The sequence below is a fragment of the Pelmatolapia mariae genome, linkage group LG9 (genome assembly GCF_036321145.2).
Source record: "Pelmatolapia mariae isolate MD_Pm_ZW linkage group LG9, Pm_UMD_F_2, whole genome shotgun sequence".
Taxonomy (NCBI): Eukaryota; Metazoa; Chordata; class Actinopteri; order Cichliformes; family Cichlidae; genus Pelmatolapia; species Pelmatolapia mariae.
Genome location: NC_086235.1, coordinates 28,990,637 through 29,012,346, shown reverse-complemented (window position 1 = coordinate 29,012,346; position 21,710 = coordinate 28,990,637). Strand labels below are relative to the sequence as shown.

General features: G+C 40.3%; 2 protein-coding genes across 2 annotated transcripts in view; one reads left to right on the top strand and one right to left on the bottom strand.

The window, feature by feature from the left end:
• Nucleotides 1-502: 502 nt before the first annotated feature.
• On the top strand, nt 503-5,027 carry pigm (phosphatidylinositol glycan anchor biosynthesis, class M). Its single transcript, XM_063483738.1, has 8 exons — nt 503-860; nt 1,811-1,984; nt 2,115-2,241; nt 2,325-2,574; nt 2,828-2,931; nt 3,140-3,294; nt 3,394-3,495; nt 4,023-5,027. The coding sequence occupies exons 1-8, from the start codon at nt 690-692 to the stop codon at nt 4,188-4,190; spliced, it is 1,251 nt and encodes a 416-aa protein (XP_063339808.1). The 5' UTR covers nt 503-689; the 3' UTR covers nt 4,191-5,027.
• Nucleotides 5,028-12,561: 7,534 nt separating this feature from the next.
• Nucleotides 12,562-21,710, bottom strand: part of LOC134634879 (uncharacterized) — a 62,007-nt gene continuing 52,858 nt past the window's right edge. Inside the window, exons 6-9 of the mRNA XM_063484308.1 lie at nt 20,291-20,435; nt 19,213-19,346; nt 17,676-17,884; nt 12,562-15,466 (exon numbers count right to left, since the gene is read on the bottom strand). Coding sequence (XP_063340378.1) covers nt 14,323-15,466; nt 17,676-17,884; nt 19,213-19,346; nt 20,291-20,435 — 1,632 coding nt within the window. The 3' untranslated portion in view covers nt 12,562-14,322. The remainder of the gene's footprint in view (nt 15,467-17,675; nt 17,885-19,212; nt 19,347-20,290; nt 20,436-21,710) is intronic.

Genomic DNA, 21,710 nt, shown 5'->3' with positions numbered 1-21,710 from the left:
TAGAACTTTTGGTATTACACTTGTCACTATCAGTCTCTCTAACATCATATTAGTCCTTTCAAATGTTTTGGGGGGCATTTTGCCATTGTTTTGTTCCAGTAGGAAAAAAGGGAGACTTAAAGCAGTTTCTAATTGGCCATTGGATTACTTTTTACCCTTCTGTTAAAAATAATAAATAAAAAATATAAACTATGTAACCAACTGAAACAACAAAAGTTGTATCAGCCAAGCCTTGGACAGTTACTTTCAATGCTCAAACAAGTTGTTCATATTGTTTAAATGCAATATCATACTTAGCTTAGCCAAAGAGCATAATAATAACAGTGTGTTAATCCAGTGTAAAATTACTATTTTACACTGGATTAAAAAGTAAATAGCTTCATAATTTCCCATTTCAAGTGGCCGTCCCACTCCAACACAGTAGGTGGTGCTATTGCATTAACTGTGCTCGCTGAAGCCCTTTGTGGAATTTATAAGAAGAAGACAATTTTCCTAATGCCACTTCCGGATAACTTCCGTGTTGTCATATTTGAAATTTGGGCATTCAAAAGGGATTAATACTCGCTAGTATTAATGTTTGCTAAGTCCGTAAACTACATGGAAGGGATATGGACGTGGAGAAACGTTAAACATAGAAAAATAGCCAACGTAGCTCTCAGTCCTGCCTGCTAATCACTCCGTGGCTGGTGATGGAGAAGCTAATATCTAAACTCACTGAAAAGCATATCCTTTTCACGGCTTCTTTCGTTATAAGACTGGCTTTGGTCGCTTATGGAGACTACCAGGACAGGACAATGGCGGTGAAGTACACTGACATTGACTACCATGTGTTCACAGATGCTGCGAGGTTCATTACTGAGGTAACAACTGTCTCAAAACTGAATGTCCTGCTGGCATATCGCTGTCAATGAAAAATAGTGAGAAGCACTAGTTGTATAAGGGTGGTAACATTACTTAATACTGAGCTAAATAGAGAATTTATGAACCAGGATTTACCTTAAATTGAAGCTGTTAGGTCACCAAACCAAAGCTTAGTATGTTCAGTTCAATGCAGGTGTATTTTTATAACGCCAAATCACAACAGGATTCACCTCAAGGCGGCATAAAGCGCAGTTATTCGGGAGAAAACAAACAACTCCCCAAAGCAAGCACTTGGTGACTGTGGGAAGAAAAAACTCCCGTTTGACAGGAAGAAGCCTCTGACAGAGCTAGGCCAGAGAGTAGCTCTATGGCACAAGGTCGGTGGAAAGAGAAAAGAAAAATATTATCACACACACACATCAAGGAGAATGTCTGACTTTTAAGTGACGTTCAGACAGTGTTGGACTCCTGGATATTTAACACATGAAAGTTAGTTAGAGTTTTATCAAAAAGGCCAATTTATGGGGTTGTTTAACTTTCCAGAGATGCATTTTATAAAGTGGTTTGGAGCTCACCTCGAAGACACTGTGTGACTCACACCACTCACCTGTGATGCCACTCTGCTGCTGCATGTGCTGCAGACTGTACTGAGAGTGAAAAATAAAGCTGCTAAGAAAAATAAAAAATAGAAAAAAAAATATTATTTTTATGTTAGCATATTTTTTGCAGTGAGGTCCTTATTACATTTCTGTGTTAACAAAATAAGCAATGTTTAAGATATGATATTTATTCTAGCACTTTAAGAATGATGTATGAAACCGTCAACAGAAGACAAAATTTCTGTCAGGCTTTTGGATGAAATGGCTTTTTTAGCTGGTTATCATATATAGCCCCTTTATTTAACCTAATATCACATTCAGCATTTTCATGTGGGGAATTCCTTTTACAGGGCGAGTCCCCATACAACAGGTCAACCTACCGTTACACTCCTCTGCTGGCCTGGCTTCTCACCCCAAACATCTATCTTAACATGGTTTTTGGAAAAATCCTCTTCATTGTATGCGATGTGCTGTCAGGACTGCTCATCTACAAAGTCCTCTGCCTGCGAGGTCTAAGAGCTGAGGTTTGTGACTCTGGTACTCTTTCATCATGTCTCTCTTTTTTTTTTTAATTAGATGAGCTATGGGGGGGGGGCACTTTTGTTAAGTTTTGTTGATACAGATAAAAATACATTTTTGCTTGTTTATGTTCAGACTGCACGCTGTGTTTCTTCTTTGTGGCTTCTCAACCCGTTGCCCATGGGAGTGTCCAGCCGAGGGAATGCCGAGTCAATCCTGGCAGCTCTGGTGCTGGGGACTCTGCTCTGCATGGAAGGCAAAGGTGTGGGTTAAATATATCAGTATTAATTTGGTCATGTGTTTTCACAGCTTCTGTGTTTATTGGCTCTTTTTGTTTTCTTCCAGCTCAGCGTCTGACACGGGCAGCACTGCTGTATGGTTTATCGGTTCATATGAAGATCTACCCTGTTACGTATGCTCTGCCCATTGCCCTGACCCTTCACACAGCTGAAAACAGGGTAGATGAAGCCAAAAACGTTTCAAGATTCAAGAAGCTTGTCGGCTTTTTTGTTGGTTTCTTCAACCGAGATCTGCTCCTATTTGCAAGTGTGGCTGGCGGAGTCTTCTTTACACTCACAGCGCTCTTCTATTACATGTGAGATGGACACCACAAACCGTTTTCATGATTTAGAAATGACTGTTCTATTACTACAACTTTTGGAATTAGCATTATTTGTTAATATTCAGATGCCATAAAAATTACTTTGAAGATGATAAACTGTTGTTTAGGAATGACTTTCAATAATGCTAAGTACTGTTTTTGATTTGACTTAATGCTAGCCTCTCTTGTGACCCATTATTTGAACCAACACTCTTACTCACACGTGTATCCTCTCGTATAAACGCAGGTATGGTTGGCAGTTTCTTTATGAGACCTATTTGTACCATCTGACCAGAAGGGACATCAGACACAACTTCTCTCCATACTTCTACATGCTCTACCTTACTGCAGGTATTTATCCATCCAACCATTCACGCCTGTATTGTGTAGCATGCGAAATGATGAAGTTTGACAGCAATAAAATGCTTGTTAAATCTGATTTATAGGTGTGTTGAGTTATTTTCCTGTCTTTTGTGTTATACTGAGCAAACGTACAGCGGGTAATACAGCTTTATTTATTTATTTTTTTTAAATGAGCCCATTTCTTTCGGCCTTGCAGAGAGTACGTGGAGCCAGTGGCTAGGCTTGGCAGCATTCCTGCCGCAGTTCGCCCTGCTGTTGGTCACATCATGGATGTATTACAAAGACCTGGCCTTCTGCTGTTTCCTGCACACAGCCATTTTTGTTACCTTCAACAAAGTGTGCACTTCACAGGTACATACCTAACATAATTTCACTTTGTTCCTCCTGTCCTAGACATAACACACACACTTTACAAGAAATGTAACAATGTTTCTTGTAATCCTTTCACAGTACTTTCTCTGGTACCTGTGCTTACTTCCTCTGGTCATCCCTAACCTGAGTCTGACAGTAAAACAAGGGTTGGGACTACTGCTCCTCTGGTTTGCTGGACAGGTAATTAAGTTAAACACATTTAAAATTACAGTTAAATATGAATTCACATATGCATTTGTTAATGTAATCAGATTTCATACCATAGACTGAATCTATGGGCTCTCCATTTAAAATCCCAGACTAGTAGTTTAATATTCTAATTTTAGTGTTTTAAATTCTAATATTAGTGTTTTGTAGCCAGAAGTGACCACATTTTTACAAGAGGGAGGATTGTTACACTATTAGCTAACACCTTGGTTAGCAAGGCGCATTCATGGAGTGTACAGGTGCATTGCACAGACACAGATACCTTCTGACGAGTGTTTACACACTAATAAAATACTAGAGCTAGCCTCAAGTGGTCATTAGAAGAACACTATTTTGTAGCACCTCCTAGTTGGTGGTGTTTTCAGAGCACTGAAGTTTGTTTCTTGATTGTGATCTTGATCCTGCTGAGTTGAAAGTTATACGAGTGATAGGAAACATAGAACTGAAGTCATCTGGCAATGTTTTTAAAATAAACTGTCATATTTTTCTCCCCTAAACAGGCCATCTGGTTGGGCCCAGCCTACTTCCTGGAGTTTGAAGGCTACAACACCTTCTTATGGATCTGGCTAGCCGGATTGCTCTTCCAGGTCGTCAACTGCTTTATTCTGATCCAGATTGTAACTCATTACAAACCAACAAAAACTCCACTGAGACTGAAAGCTGAATAAAACCCAAATGTATTCAAAGTGGAAGAAATTTTCTCTTTGAAACTTCAAAGGATGCTCTTTCAGATCATGCAGTGTGGATCCATGTAGACCAAATTTTAATCTCCCCAGACTTTAATTACTTTCTCTAATAATTTAAATCACTTTAGCAAAGAACACTACGTTTTCTGAGCGACACAGGCTCAGGTGGATTTTCAGTTTTTCTGAGTTAAACCTGTGGATTACATGCTCGCCACTGCCGGTCAAAACACTTAAATCCACAGTGTATGACACGTAGTAGAAACTGACTGTTGCCCAGGTTTTTTTGGATGGTAACTTTGAAGTCTGCTCCACCTGTGGCCAAGTCATTTGTCAAAAGTTTGCTGACGGGGCAAAACACCTGCTGCAGATCAGAGATCATAAACAGCTCTGGGTCAAAGTATTTAACGCACCCCTTGGGGATTTTATTTTTTTTGGGTGGCATTTTGACCTCGTGGTGACGGAAAGCATTTTCTAACTCCACAGGGAGAAATAATCCAATTGTATGCTGCTAGGAATCAAGAAGCCTTCAGTCTGAGTGTCTCACTTTCATGTTGACATTATTGTTGGTACTTTCAGCAGTTGAACTATGGATTAGATTGCACCGAGGAGAATTACCGTTACAAAATCCAGCAAAATCTGTCCTAAATTGTGTCGTGTTTTTTGTCCTGACCGGTGTAAATTGAGGCTGACCTGCACATTAATCTGATAGGTAGGAGATAGTTTCTTGGTTTGAGGGAGAATATGTTAAATAGTTCTACTGTTAGAGACTGTAAACAAATGCACTGTTGTCTTTATGTCTATTTTTTACAGTTTCACAAATGAATAAAATCAAATAAGTAATTCCCTAAGAATGCCATTGTGTAATTTCAAATCCTTGGTTACGTCTTGGAGCTAATAATTTCATCTGTGTTTACTGTTAACACTGTAAGAAAACAGACAAGCACAGTATTTACAGTCTAGGCCACTAACGCATAATCTTCTGTCAAGGCAGCTGTTTGACTTGCAGCTTCTTTGGCTGCAGTTTGCAGCTGTGTCCAGTAGGCAGGAGCATTTGCAAGCAGAAGGGACAGCTTGAGCGTACATCCTCATGTAACCCTCGCAGATTAATCAGTCAACTGGAGCATGAACACAACCTAAAACAAACAGAGCTGGCACTGGCTCCATAATCTCACTGTACTCTCCCTCTAATCTCACATGGAAATTATTAGAGCATTCACTTTAGCCCTGTTGGTTCTGAGCGTGTCTGTTGATCCTGGGACTGATAGTGGAAGTGCATAATAATTATAATATACTGGATTCGCATTATGAATGCTTGAGATACACAGCAGGTTGGGGCAAATCGGTGGCTTTCCTTAGACATTTGCACATTGCTTTGCTTTTCTGTACGAGTATAATGTCTTGGTTGTGTGTTGCATATGTGCGTGTGTGTGAGTCATGGTCAGCTGCAGCCTGCATATCTAGTTTATGAATCACCAGGATGCACCCAGTAACCTTTCAACTGGCTAGTTGCCCCCCAGGCACATGCATAAACCATCTTATTTTAAAACTGACGGCCACATTCAGGGGTTTATTTGCAAATTCTTAGGATTACAAATTAATATGAATATGTTTTTCCCCTATATTACCATTTCAGTTTTTTGTGGCAGCCAATCCAAATTACAGCTACTTGCCCCCTTAAGAGTTTCGTCATACCATCATAGTTGGTGAACTATGGAGGCAAACTAAAACCAGTTTGATGAACCTGATGTGTCTGGTGAGTGAAGGGTAACAGCACTCTGTAGGCACAACAGTCTAAAAAGGGTGGAAAGCACTGTTCTGTTGCTGGAGCACTGATGTGGACAAATAAAGAAAACAAGGCACTGCGTTCACTGTATATTTGTTAATTGTGCTCAGGAAGCAAGAAGTGGGAAGGTCGAGGGGGGTTATGGGTTGCGTGACTATGTTCCATATGCTAATGTGTATATGTGTGTTTAATGAAGTGTATGCATGTGTATGCAGATGCCTGTTTGTGCCAGACCCTGAAGAATTCTCCTCATTGTCACTGGGGGGGATGTATGCGTGTATTTGTTCATCTGCCTTTATCTCTGTGTGTTTTTTAAACGTGTATGAGAAAGATGGAGCAAGAGAGGGAGTGACCAGTTAGGCCAAATGGTGTGTGGAGCAGAGAACAGCAGGGTATGAACGGTCACGCAACCTTGTATGGTATAGGATTATAGGTTTTGATCTGCGTGCACACACACACACACACACCGTGGCTCACAGATCAGCTGTCAGCAAGCGTCAAACACGTTGGTTACACTACAGTTGCCTTAAGGCACTACTCCTTTTTTTTTGCCCTTTTCCCAAATTGACTTCTGTTTTTTCTTCTCTCAAATTTATCTCACTTCCCTCTCTTTTTTTTTTTCTCGTCCTCGTCCTTTCCCCTTCCTGTACCGAACGAGCATTGTACAGATGGCGTGATCGAAGGTTGCGTGCATGTGAGTGAATATTAAACATTTAAAGTCAGCCTCAGCTGCTCCTCCCTCCTGTCATTGTCACAGCATCTGACATGAAGCTACAGTGAGACAAATGGCTCACTGAAATCTTGTAGCAATATCAAACACTGCGTCACGAGTTACTTGTTACTCGTCATGAAGAGGACTTTGTGTCTGAATGTGATTCCTGTTATGCAGTTTGATCCCTGCGAGACGAGAGCAGAATGCTTTATTGTTCAGAATATTTCTAACAATATAATTAAGGCTGTGTCCATTATTCTGTTTACAATTTAGTGTCAACAGTCTGAGTGCAAGTGGATATCTTAACATGCAGTGCGTGCATGATCTGCAAAGATTACCTGGAGTTTTGTGGTAATAGTATTGTCAGTAAAAGCCTCCTCAGTACTTTTGACGTAATATGCTTAAGCAGGCTTTGCGTACGTGCAGTAAAAGTGGAGAGCAAAAGGGAGCATGCATTTACAGGAAAGCAATCTTGAGAAAGACACTTGAGACTTTTTCAACATTATTATGCAGCACAGTCACCTCACTGCAAGATTATCCTGGGTTTGAATCCAGTCTGGGGCCTCTCTGTGTGTAGTTTGCATGTTCTCCATGTGGGTTCTTTCCAGGTACTCCAGTGTCCTCCCACAATTCGAAGGCATGCAGTTAGTGGGGTTGGTTTAACTGGTGATTCTAAATTGCCCATAGGTGTGAGTGGTTGTCTGTTTCTATGTGTTAGCCTTGCGACAGGCTGGTGACCAGTTCAGATTGTGTACCCCGCCTCTTGACCTGTGGTAGCTGGGATAGGCTCCAGCCCTTCTGCGACCCTCTGTTGGATAAATGGAAGAGAATGGATAGGAGGATAATTATGGTCTTGAAGAGCATAAGTTCTCACAGTCATATGCAAGAAGCCTCATCCAATAGAGATGCTCATCTGTCACAGGTGATCCCCGACTGTCATCCATCAACTGTGAACACCAAAAACCTTCAGTGAGGGAATAAAGGACTGAATGAAGAAAACGTCAAACCAGTTGCTTGAAATGCTGTGAGAGCACGGGCATCTTGGAGGAGTATGATCATCAATGCCATTTGGTAAGGTACTTAGAAAAAGAAGAAGAAGATTAAAAATGAAAGGACAACAGATTGAACAGGAAGTCCCAAAACATTAGCCGGTGTCACCAACAAGGCTTTTTGGGGCCAAAGCTATTGACCTATTGGCACTCTGCATACACACTATTTATGAATCACAATAGGTTGTGAATAGCATTTACTGTTTCTCCTACACTGTAGTTCCTATAGTTCTGCTAAGTAAAAACAAATCGCATTCATTTTCTCACAGTCAAAACAACCTAGCACAGGTGGCCCTGCACTTTTGTATGAAAAACATGTTGCAAATGCAGTTTCCTAGAAACATAAACACATTGTGTGTGAGCACCAATGGGAAGTAGGATCTTAATTTGCCTTTTGTAAGTCAAGAGGAAGAAAGTCATTCTGTACAACTGCCCCGGTCTGTGCGTGTAAAAACACATCAGTACTGACACACACATGGTAATTGCTCAATAGGACAGTATCAAAATACAGTTCTTTAGAAGAATTTATGGGAAGTGTAGTTTATAATGTAGAAACACTAGCTCTGGAGACTGCTAATTATACACTTTCACAGTTATTTAACAATGTCTAGTTATTTACTAAATACACTAAAACATACAATACTGGACACTTTATAAGATGCATCTTACTAGCACTGAGTTGGAGACTATTTTGCTTTCAGGACCGCCTTCATACTTCATGGCACAGATTCAACAAGCTGCTGGAAACATTCTTCAAATATTTGTCGGCTGCAAATCTATGATGTGAATCGCCTGTTCCACCACATCCCAAAGGTGCTTTTATCGGATTGAAATCTCTTGACCGTAGAGGCAATTTGGATACAGTGAACTCACTGACATGCTCAAGAAACCAGTTTGATTTGATCTGAGGTTTTAGTCAATGGACATTGTCCTGCTGAAAGCAGCCATCATTAGATTAGTATACTGGTCAGCCACAGCGCTCAGGTAGGATGTGGTGTGTATCACCAGCAGCCTTAACTCTTGATACAAGGCAGCATGGATCCATTAAATCAGCAGTTTCTGAAATACTCAGACCAGCTCCAACAACAACCAACAACCAGGCAGAGCATCTTCAAAGTCACTTAAATCATCGTTGCATATTCTGATGCTCAGGTTGAACTTCAGCAGGTCATCTCAGTTCATTTTATCATATTGTTGTGAGGCTACAGACATTTTCTGTGATTTTCTGTAGATTTTAAATCATGTCTGAAATGATCATTTTAAGGTCACTTTTTTCCTGTTTTTTTATCATTATTATCTCCAAAACCTAATAATGAAACAAAGCAAACTGAATAACCATTATTCAGTGTTCTGGATCTGTGGTATAGCTGAATGCTGGCCCTAGACCTTATTTTTGTAAATACATAGTGGATAATGGTGGAAATCATAATAGGATTTCTTGTGCTTTACAAACAAACATAGGATGTGACTATGTGGCGCTTACTTGATGTACTAGCATGCACACAAACATGCACAAATGTATGTACACACTCAAAATCATCCTACTGGCTGATCCTCATGTATCCTGTAATTCCCTATAAGCTATACTCTCCCCACAGTAAAACAAACACAAGCTTCTGGGGGGGATTAGAGGGAGGAATTATGATACTGTAGTTGGCAGTGAGAGAAACTAGTTCTTTCTTACCAGTATGTGTATTTGTTGCACAAAATCTCAATTCTGTTTCTGTTTGACGTTTGCTTGATCTGGAAAAGTTTTTTCCCCCTCATCCTAAAAACTATTGGGCAGCAACCAGCTTGTAAACAATAACAAGAGTATCCAAGAAAAACATTTATCCACTGGCCAAGTGCACATACTAATATAATAAAAAAAATCTTGATATTTCATAATTAATATTAATTAACGGACAACCTCTAAAATACTTTGGTCGCATGTAAAATACTATCACTGATGCTTCAGATTGTGGAGTGATCAGCCATCATAGTGGTTTACATCCATCTTTCATATACAGTCTACACTAACATTTACTTTTAAGTATGAAGCGCGTATCATGAAAGTTCCCACGGTGTCCCGGGACCCAAAGGTTCGACTTTGGCCAGTTTACCAAATAGCCTAATTGTTTCCAGAGTATCAGTTTCTGTAATTTCTGATATTACTTTCATTTTTAGTTCCAGTGCTGCAATTGTTTGTCTGGTGGATTTCCTCCATTCTTGATGCTAAATTGTTGTGTCCCATTATCTGCAACCACTTGAATTCTGAGCCTGGCCTTCAAGCCACTTATTATTTACTCTTTAAATCTGACTGATTTTTGGACAAGCAAAAAATCCAAATACCACATACTGCACTCCTACAGTCACGTTCAAAGGAAGCGACGCTGAATGAATACCTATGATAATTTTAGTAGATGAGCATAAATGTTCAGGGAGTACTTTAAACCATATGTGCCAAGTGAATACAATTAACTGCCTGGATGGACTGGAGTCCAGCTCTTCTGGGAATCCCACAGGGTCGGGATCTAACCACAGCTTTTAGGTTACATCTCTTTCCCCTCATGTCCACTGCCTCTTTTTCTGCCCTCCACCTTTTGGTGGACGCCAACATTCCCCTGGCTCTAACCCTCATCCCAGGCAGTGGTGAGAAATGGGGAAGTTTCCCAGATCGTGTGAAGGAAGTTGTCGTGCCAACTTTGCAGCCCATTAATCATACAGGGCATGTGGTTAGAGATACTCTGTATCCTGTTCTGCTGAATATTTATTATTAATTGAGACACAAATCTGAAGGATGAAACCATATTTGGTGTGCGTGAAAAATTCAAAAGCTGCTAAAAAGACAAGGATGTTAACTGAACAGCAGAATTTGTGTTTTGATGATCCTAGAAAGAGCTGGAAATCATGAAGTCTGGTAAAATGACCTCTCACTGTACATGATTTCACATTAGCTTTGTGATATTGTTATGACATTACAAAGTCTGATGAGTGTAGCTAGGACATTTAATGTTATTCTTGCAGTAACTAAAAAAAATGACCACTTGGAACAGATTTTTCATAAAAAGAAAAGATTTTTTAATAGATAACTCCCATTTGCAAAAACACTTAGAAACATTGGAAGACACTGCACAATGCCGCATATACATATATATACATATATATATATATATATACACATATATACGTATATATGTGTGTATATATATATATATATATATATATATATATATATATATATATATATATATATACACATATATATATATATATACACATATATGTGTATATATATATATATATATATATATATATATATATATATATATATATACACATATATGTGTATATATATATATATATATATATATATATATATATATATATATATATATATATATATATATATACACACATATATATATATATACGTATATATATATATATATATATATATATATATATATATATATATATACACACATATATATATATATATATATATACACGTATATATATATATATGTATATACATATATATATATGTATATATATATATTAGGGGTGCAACGATACTCGTATCGATATTGAACCGTTCGATACAGTGCTTTCGGTTCGGTACGCATGTGTATCGAACAATACAAAATTTTTAATTTATTTTATCAACTTTTCTTCTGACGATGCTGTCTGTGTTGAGCGCTCAGTGGATCTGCGTTCGACTACTCCGACTAGGCTGCACTGTCGAGCGCAGATCCACTGAGCGCAGCGCAAGCTCGTTGCAACAAAGCAAATTGAAACTCCCCCACCCTCATTCAGATCTGGCCTTTGGAACTATTTTGGTCTTCATGTGAAGTATGACCCTGAAGGTAAGCGTGTCATGGACAAAAGTAAAACAGTATGTCGGATGTGCCACGCAATGCTCAATTACATGGGTGGGAACTACTGCGTTAGCGCAGTTTGCTCGTTAACGTGTTGACGCTGTCCAGCCCCATGCACGGGGCGATCCGCGGTAGCTCGTTAACGGAGATTTGCCGTGTTGTGGCGTTAACGTCATTTTAACGAGATTAATGCTGACAGCACTAGTGGGAACACAATGAATATGACTGCACATTTACTCCAACGTCATCCTAGTGCAAAGACAAGTGGAAGCAGACAAAAGCAACAAGCACGCATGCTACAGACTTTACCCGAGTCATTTAGACAGCCGTTAGCACATGATTCTCCTTATGGGGACCTGATATGTTTAATATGCTGCTGAGAGTATACCCCAGAAGAAGCGTATAGTATAGCTTTTATTTTGGAAAGAGCCATTTCTCTGTAATAAACTCTCTTTTCCAAAGATGAGGGATTTTTCCATGAGATATTTATTTTTTTTATTACTTTGTCGTTTCAGCAACATTAAATTTAAAAACTGTACTTTTGAGTTAAAATATATATTTATAATTTTAATAAATGACAAATTAAAAAAAGCATGAACATTTTTTGTATCGAAAAAATATCGAACCGTGACACCAAAGTATCGAACCGAACCGTGAATTTTGTGTATCGTTGCACCCCTAATATATATACACGTATATATATATATATATGTATACGTATATATATATATATATATATATATGTGTATACGTATATATATATATATATATATGTATACGTATATATATATATATATACGTATATATGTATATATATATACACATACATACATATATACGTATATATGTATGTATATATATATATATATATATATGCACATATATACGTATATATGTGTATATATATATATATATATATACACATATATACGTATATATGTATACACACTGTGTTCGCTACCTTGCAGCTACCTCCTCCATCAGATAAGTATGAGTCTTTTTTTTAACAATTATCAAAACAGATAGCGAGGAGGGGAAAAGCCATATTTATTTACGTTAGTAAAACAGAAACAAAAAAGCCTTCAAAACTGTAGTTTTTAAATTATTTGCGTCTTACAATAAATACAAATCCTCAAACATTTACTGAAATGAACACACACAAAGAGAGAGAGAGAGAAAAAGACAAATCCAAAACAGTGACACCATGTACAATTGTGCGTGTCGACTCCAAAACCTTTCTGGGTAGGCTGAACTTCAACTGAACTATTCCCAGTAGTGCAACTTAGCTTCACAAAACTGAGACTGACATTGATTTAATTTGGTGCTTTTTAAAAAATTCACTAGTGCAAAAATACTGATGTGAACACAAGGTCCGATGTTTCGGGGCTGAAAGGACGACATGAAAAGCGTCATAACCCGGAGGAGGGGTATATGAGCTGAAATGCAGAACTTGTCATGAACACTCACCTATGCTGTACAATATTACCTCCAAGAGAAGGTGCGACAGGAGTTTTATGATCTAAAATGATGACGTTTGAAAGATTTTAATTAAAATATTTTACTGTTTGACGATTAAAAAAAACAGCAGTTACATCATGATTTCAGTTAGTATCACTTTTGAATTACCTGCCTTCTTAAACTTTGATCTTGTGCACTCTGAATTTCATCTTCCCGCTATCCTTTTTCACAAAGGAGCCCAGCAACCAATGCAAAGCAGCACACTCACAAGGTACCAATCAATGCCTTGCTCATGGAGACTTCGGCAGGACACACGCCACAGGGCTTGTGTTTGAGGTTTGTTTCCCTGCTTGCTTCTATGTAATCTGGCTGATTGTAACATACAAAAAAATATGTTTAAGTTTAAAGCTTTGGCTCTACCGATAGTTTGACGTTTTACACTATGCAGTATTAACTGGGCTCCAGTTTTCTGAACAGTTCAGCAGCAAGCAAGGATCAGTTTTTAAAACTTTCCAATGCTGCATCGAAAGCTACGCTTTTAGACGATTCAGAACACAAAACAAACGGGCATCCCGTGAAGGATAAAAAAGGATTTTGTCATGCATTAAAATATCCGCGAATGAATGAACAAGTGTTTTACGGTGCTTTAAGTATTATCTTGTGGCACCAATTTAACTTTGCTCACCCTGTTTGTTTTTTAAACTGCCCTGGCAGTAATTAAAAAGCATGAAAACATGCAAAAATCACCTGTTTTTCTCATACTCACTCGTCATCTCATTTGAGACCAGCGTAGGCGTAAGTCGTCCCCTGTGTGCAAGGTTAAAAAAACAAAAACATTTCTCGACAGCTAAATCTTTGTTTCTTCCACAAAAGTCAGGTGTCCACAACATATTAAAAAAAAAATAAAATAAAACTGTGTTTCAAAAGTCTTGTCACTAAATCTAAAAGTGCTTGGAACCAGCTACAAAGTTTAATCCTTACAAACAAACGAATCTATGCATAAACTGGATTCGTATTCATTTTGATTGTCACAACACTGACACTAGAACCTGAGCTTCTTCGTCAAACAGAAGAAGTATGTGACATCCTGGGAATCCCTTAAAAAATAACTCTTCTCTTATAATGCTGGTGTATGAAAACGATAAGACAAAGTACTTTAATGCACACTGATTTCTTTGCGTGTACAGAATATGTATGTGTGTGTGTGTTTGTGAAGAGGGTAAGTATCTGCAGATGTGTTGACGTGTCACTTTCACGGCATGTAAATATATGGACTGGACTTGTGGTGTCCTGTGCTCATCACGCATGGCATAACGTTCCTGGAGCTGACCATTATGGACTGGTTCATGTCATGGCCGCTCTCAGGCCACGGCGGCGAGTCCATGGGCTCCCGCTTGATCGAATGGATCAGGCTGTGACCTTTGAACTCGTAGGTGCCATGCTTGTTGTAGTCAGACTGCATGTAGGCCTTGTGTGGATCCTGTGAGTAGACGTGCGAGTCCATGAGGTCGACGGATTGGTTGCTGCATAGAGAGTCTGAGTGTGGGAATCTCTGAGGACTAAACTGACTGGAGTCATTGTTACTGCCCAGGTCTTTGTCGCACTTTAAGAGGCGTGCGTTGGCGTTCCCGTTGTTCACTGCATAGTTCTGATAGTTACCGTTGTTGTATGGCGGGCTGATCCCAGCCTTCCCCCGCTGACAGGGCGAATACTGTGGATCGTAATAATCAGCTTCAGATTTCAGCTGCAGGCCAGCGGTGTGGTCATATAGGCCGTTACCATAGCGACGGTCAACGGGCACTTGGTCACGGCACGTCCAGGGTCGGCCGTACGCGTCGCAGCCGTTCTCCGAATCAGAGTCGTGCTCGACCTTTATGGGGGGCATCTCGGGCATCAGGTGACCGTCGAAGCATTCTCCGTAGCCATTCTCGCTCTTCACCAGGTCCACGCAGTAGGCGTCTGGGTCTGTGGGAATCTGGACGTTGCCGTACAGTTTGGAGACAAACACCTCACCACCTCTGCCGCTGTGACAGCTGGGCGAGAGACGGTACGGCTTCCCGTACTGGCCGGTCTTGTTCATGCGGTTAGAGGGGATGTAGCCGACGCCCTGGCCTGCCCTGACGGGTCCTGAGTTCTGTCGCGGAGGCCAGCCGCCACCCACGCCTGGGCTCAGACCTTTATGGGGACCCACGGAGGACTTGCAGTAGTTTAGGGGCTCCTCCTGGTTATAGTAACCGTCCGGGCGGTACTTGAGGTTGTCTTTGGAGAGTGGGGTCCAGGGAGTGTGGTGACCTCGCTGGGTTGCACCAGGAGTGGGACAGGAGAGCCGGAGAGAATCTGCAGCATCACCCATTCCTCCATTGAAGGAGTGTCTCCGGAGGTGTTCTCCACGCTCGCTGTGCAGGGGGAAAGAGTGGATAGTGGAAGTGGAAAGAGAAGGAAAAAACATCGATCATTAGTCACAAAACAAAGACACAAAACTTACAAAGTTTTACTGTTTTTCAACAAAGTCCACGAAGAGCCATTCTCTACCCATGCATCCATACGGCAACCACTGCATACTCAATGTTTTTGTTTCTTTTCTGCCGAATGACTCAAAGCATAAAAATTCTAAGTTTGGTTCAATTTAGTTCACGAGAGGATCTTTCCAAAAGTGACTCATCTTTTCCGGGATGTGTCTCATCTGAAAATTGAGAACAGAGTCAACATCCAGAACCCCAAAGATCAATGATGGCCCGGTCTCCTAGTTTATAGGCAGCACAATGCAATATATCTTCATGTTTACACAGTGCAGTAGCTGAACCCGAATGTGTTCAGTAACTGCATGAAAGTCTTTTCAAACTGTATTTTCTTATGATTTTAAGTTTGAAACTGATCTTGTTGAACGCTGAGTAAGCGATTAATCGAAAAAGATAAAAGGACAAGAGCTAAATTATATTTATAACTATTACAGCATTCTGATTAATCAGCATTCATACGTTAAATGCCTTTTCCAGTTTTTCCTGTACTTGTTTGACTTGTTTCTGTGGCTTTCTTTGTGCCCCCCCCACAAAAAAAAAAAAAAAATCAAAATATGTTTTTTTTCCCCTCTTCATCTTTTCAGTTTTTATATGGAAACCCAATTACAGTGCATGGCTACAGTGGTAATAACAGGGTTTAATTTGCGGTTCTGTGAGTGATTATTCAGGAATTCTAAAGGCAAATGTTTCTTTTTGTTTGTCTGCTTCCAAAGTGTGTTTCTGCATTTTTCCTATCTTTCAAATATCTCTCAACCTGAGCACTGCACAGCTGAAGGTCTTTAATACAACCAAGCTGTAAGTGAGTATATTCTGTAGCATCATATGTGTAAAATTAGTCTTTTCTTAGCTCTTAGATTGTTCTAGCAGTAGCTACAATTTCATTATAACAAGCCCGCAAAGAAATTAACTAAGGGACATGTTTTCAGTGACATCTGCCGACTAGTGACACGAAATGACCAAAAAGAGAAGTATTGCTTTCTATTTTTTGTTATAATAGCCTGACGCAGTTTCACTGCCACTTGTGTTTCCTAGTTTTAAAAAAGTCTACATATACTCAGAATTTAGAGCAGAACCGGAGATCGTTGTGAAATCAATACAGTCAGCAGGCTTTCGGGAATTCGACTAAGTTTAATCCAAGTCATATTTAAGTCTCTCTATATGGCAGCAGACCCAGGCACTACCTGTAGTGTACATACTATACACTTAATTCTGAACCTTAACCCTAAGAATGGTTTAACCAATCCAATCTGCTGTCTAGTTAACTGGTTTATCGTTACATTATTCACCATGTTGCCCTGGATGATGTGTGAAGGAAGAAAGAAGCCTGAACAGCAGAGGGGGGGTGGAGGAGCTCTGCTTTACTGACTGCATCCCAAGTCTTGGCCTCTCTGACTCCCTAAAGTTGTTAATGATGCATGAATCACAGAGGGCCTTATCCAAGCTGAGACGCGTATTTGCTCCTAATTGGCCACAGGTAAGGCGTCCAGCGCTTGTTTGGTTTGGTATCAGATCCTACTGGGTGAGGAGAGGGCTTATGTTTGTGTTGGTAACTGGGTCTCAGTGTAAATGCTTGTGTGTTCATAAAACTGTTGCTGGGCAATAAGTTGGTATCTCTAAAAAAAGACAAACCTCAAAAAATCAATAAATGACACATGAGGGCTGGAGCAAATGTATTTTCTCACAGTAACTCCAAATAATTATGTTTCCTGTGCCCGTGCGATGTGGACCACAACCGAGGCAAGAGGTAATCTTAGGACATGTAAAGTGTATAATAACAAAATAAACACGTCATCCCTTATGAACTGTGAGCTGCTGTGACCTACGGACTCTCAAATGTTGACCTTTACTCAGAGCTCCCATAAAGCCAATCAGTGTCGTTCTCTAGAGGCTATAACGAGATGCCAAAATGCATCAAACCTCAGTGTCGAGACTGTGTTAAAACACTTCACCTTTAGTTACTACATAGTACCCCTATTAAAGCAATCAGTGTCCAAAACTGTGACGCAGTGTCAATACGCATCATCTCTCCTAACTTAGTGAAAGCTGTAAAGATGCTGCTCATGTGCGAGAGTTTATTCCTTCTTACCCTTGCTCCAGTCCGGAGATGATTCCTCCTACTGCTCCTTTATTCTTTCCCCGCATTAACATGTTCTTCATTTTCATCTCCGTGATGGAGGGGAGCAGGAGGGGAACAGCTATGCAGAAAAGAGCCAGCTGTGGGGGCACTGGAGCACCAGAGGCTGACTTCTTTTTCTGCCCATGGAGGAACTTCAACCGACCTTGGAACTGCATCGTCTGGAACAGAAGAAAGAAAGGACCCATCCAAAGGCCTCGATGAATATATAATAGAATTACACAAACATCTAGGCTTTATTTTTCTGCCCTTATATAAAGGCTTAAAGGTATCGACTATTATAGGGGCCATTTTTATGACCTATCAGTGGCAAAGAGGTTTCATATTGTTGGCTAGGCTTCTGCTAATCTGAGTCACTGAATTAAACCTCTCTAGCATATCTGCACTGTTAGTGCCACTTTCAGACAAACAGTATGGGTTCCTGTAAAGTCAGTTGGTCCGACACTCCATCCAATAAAGCTAAATTCTACTATTTTATTAGCTTCTTGGCTCAAATCAGGAGGTATCTGTGTCTGTGGCATGCACGCATGTGGTCTAAACATTTAGCTAGCCAAGCTTGTTAGTTAGCTAATTTAAACCTGGTAATCCTCCTCTCAAATCCAGTTTAAGCAAATTCTCGCCCCCAAAAAGAAAATGCTGAAGTCACTGGGTGACGTCGCGGTGGATGCATCCATCTTTTATCTAAATTGCCTGTAATTAGATGTTGTGTGTAGTGTTCAACATCTTGCTAAAACCTGTCAGCTAACTTTTATTAGCCAACACTGGTGGACATTTAATTTTTGGCTAACACTGTGAAGGAACTGACTGACTTTCCTGTCCATGAAATAATGCTGCTACTGTGTCTGAAAACACTCGTAAGTGGTCCAAATGTTATGAAACCGAGACTTTCTTGCCAGATTATTTGTGAGCAGATTGAGCACTGTGCGTTACATTACAAATTGTTGTGTCCTAACTGTAATTATGTTGACTGATGAGGAAAGCCTCCAACCAGTATTTCCTCACTACTTGGCTACCAGCATCTACAGTATATGTAGAAAATTGCCATCTAAAATTTCAGTTGTGCGGCCAGCTTCAGTGCAACCAGAGAGGACTTGGTGACAGTAAACTTGACTGACCCTGATGAAACAGTCCAAACCCATATTCTCGTTGCTCTGTCATCAGGGCCTTCAGCTTTTCCACTGCTGGTCTCCAAACCACTCTAGTCACAGCCATGAGGGATGAACCACGCTCATTCTCTGCCACTGTGGCCATGCACCCAATTACCTTATAATTCCTTCAATACACCTATAAATAACTGCACATACTACAATTATAAGTGAAGTCTTGCGGTACCAAGGGGTTATAACACTTTTTATAGCCCTGGGTCTTCTTCCAGTGAGTGGGCAACCCCTGCTCAGTTTTTATATTTTGCGTAAACTTTAATGAACTGAAAACTGAAGTAACGTTGTTGTTTTTTTTTGTTTGAGTTTGAGTTGGTTCAATTACTCACCAAGAATCCAGAGGTGCTGTCCAAAAGGCATCGGACTCTGGCTATGAAACATCTGTTGAGAAAGCAGGAGAGCTCGGGAGGGATTTCCCCTGCCTCTGGAGAATGGAACAGGCTGCTCACTACAAAGTCTTCACCTGTAATTTAGTAAAGAAATATGGAGAGGGTATGAGTAATACAATTTGTACTGCAATTTCTATAATAATACAGGAGAAAACAAAATACATATGTATAAATATGATGACGTTTTTAAATGACAACAATATTTATAGTTAGCAAATGACTGGGGCAGACTTCTTTTTTGTATTTTTATTACTTACCTGCTTTTATGAATAATACACTGCTGTTTAAAGCATTTATCTGTCAGCATTGTATCAATTTTAATTAATGAATCATTAAAACTGTTAATAATGAGTGTAATGTGAGACAGACACCCTTAAGATCAGGCTTAAAACTTTCCTTTTTGATAAAGCTTATGGTTAGGGCTGGATCAAGTGACTCCGACTCCTCCCTTGGTTACGCTGCAATAGGCCTAGGCTCCTGGTGAGCTTCCCGTGATGCACTGTGTTTCTTCTTTAGTCACCTTTCTCCCTAACTATGTATTTATATGCCTCACTGCATTCAGTTATTAGTTATTATTAACATCTGGCTTACTTCCACAGCTCGTCTTTGTCCTGTCTTTCTCCCCTCACCCCTAACCGATCGCGGCAGATGGCCGACACTCCCTGAGCCTGTTTCTGCTGGAGGTTTCTTCCTGTTGAAAGGGAGTTTCTCCCTCCCACTTTCGCCATGTGGTTGCTCAAAGGGGGTTGTCTACTGATCGTTAGGGTTTTCCCTCTATATTTGTAGGGTCATTGCCTTGATTTGGCACTATATCAATAAATTTGAACTGAATTGAATTGAGATCGATAGATACCAGACATGACCCTAGCATAGACAGTTCCTCTCATTAACATCATATAGATCCAGGAATAGAAATCTCAGCCTTCAGCATAAGCTGACCTCATCATCTCAAACCTATTGCATTGTTCGATAATAAGCTTTACATGTTCCCATACTAAATTCATAGTGAGCTACCCACCAGTTCCTGCAGCTAGCTGGTTATCCTGGTGTGCCACTGTCCCTTGGTGCTGTGGAGGACACATGGCCCAGTGGAGCTGGCGTCTGAATTCCTGACGGTCGTCTATGTGGATGTAGTCAAACACATTCTGGTGCATCACGTCAGTCTGTGGGGAGGAGATTCGGATTGGTTTGGTTAGTCAGTTTTAATTTTTAGTTTTACATCCGATTTATGACTCTGGACGACCGAGTTTTGGTTCCATCACTGTAGCTGACAGCTGTTCGCCGCTCTCAGGGCTAATTCTGCCCCACCATTCCTGGGGAGGTCAACGCTATACATACAAAGTCGATGAAAGTCAGAGAACCAGAGCACTCGCACAGTTACATACACATGCACAAAGGCCCCAGTACAGTAACAGTCTTAAGGGCAGCTGCGGGGCCAGTGAGGGCAGCTGTGTTTGTCAAACATCGCGTGACACCAGCTCCCGAACGGCAGTCCAGCCCAGCTTTCTCTCCACATCCACACAAACACACACACACACAGTAAGTAGGGTTCCAGCCCGCTCTCGTCATTCCTCCCTCTCTTTTCCAGCAATAGCTGTGTTTTCTGTCATTCCATGACAGATTCCTCACTAAAATGTTCAACCTTCTCCTCTTCCCTCTCTCCCTCCTCCCTGCCCTCGCTCCATAATTTCCACACTGGTGGCACGCGAGGCTTTTTGATCGCCTGCCTCTGCAAACACAATCTGTTCCCACTGTCTTCGGCGAGCGCTTCGTCCTGTGGTTGGGTTCCCTACCGGCAGTCAGGCAGACAGAAGGATCGAATGACTATTGTTTATGTTTCTTGTAAAAAAACTCAGAGAGGAAAAGAAGAGGGGGAGGAAAAAGAGAATAAGTGATATTTTCAGTGACCTTCAAAGGCTAACTGCCCCTGTAACAAATTGGATCAAAGGCCAGTGGAGGTTTTCTGCTCTTCTGTGGCGCTTTCTTGTGGTGCTACTTAGCAAAGCCATGTCTTTTCTTCTTTATTTCCTGTGGTATATTATGGATAAGTGTCTTTCTGAATACAGCTGTGGGCTCAAAATTATGTGACATGCTGTCAAAGCCTGAGAGGCAAAGCATGCGGCTTAAAAACAACTAACAGCTCCTTTGCAAGAGCTGAACATGTGGGAAAGTATAAAAGAATGTTTTCATGACAGTCTGAAAATACAACACGCGGCTCTGTGAGTATTTAAAAAGCCATATTTTTAATGTAGAAAAATGTAAAAAAGCTGAAACTACCCGTTCATTCCTATTCATCTTCTCTGCTCAAAGTCACCTGCATTTTGCTTTTCACTTCTAAATATGGCCATCGCTGACTACAAAGAACACCTGATTTGAATTCTGAGCTCAACCTTGAGCTAATGCTGATGATACATTAGTTTATCACACCAAATGCTTTG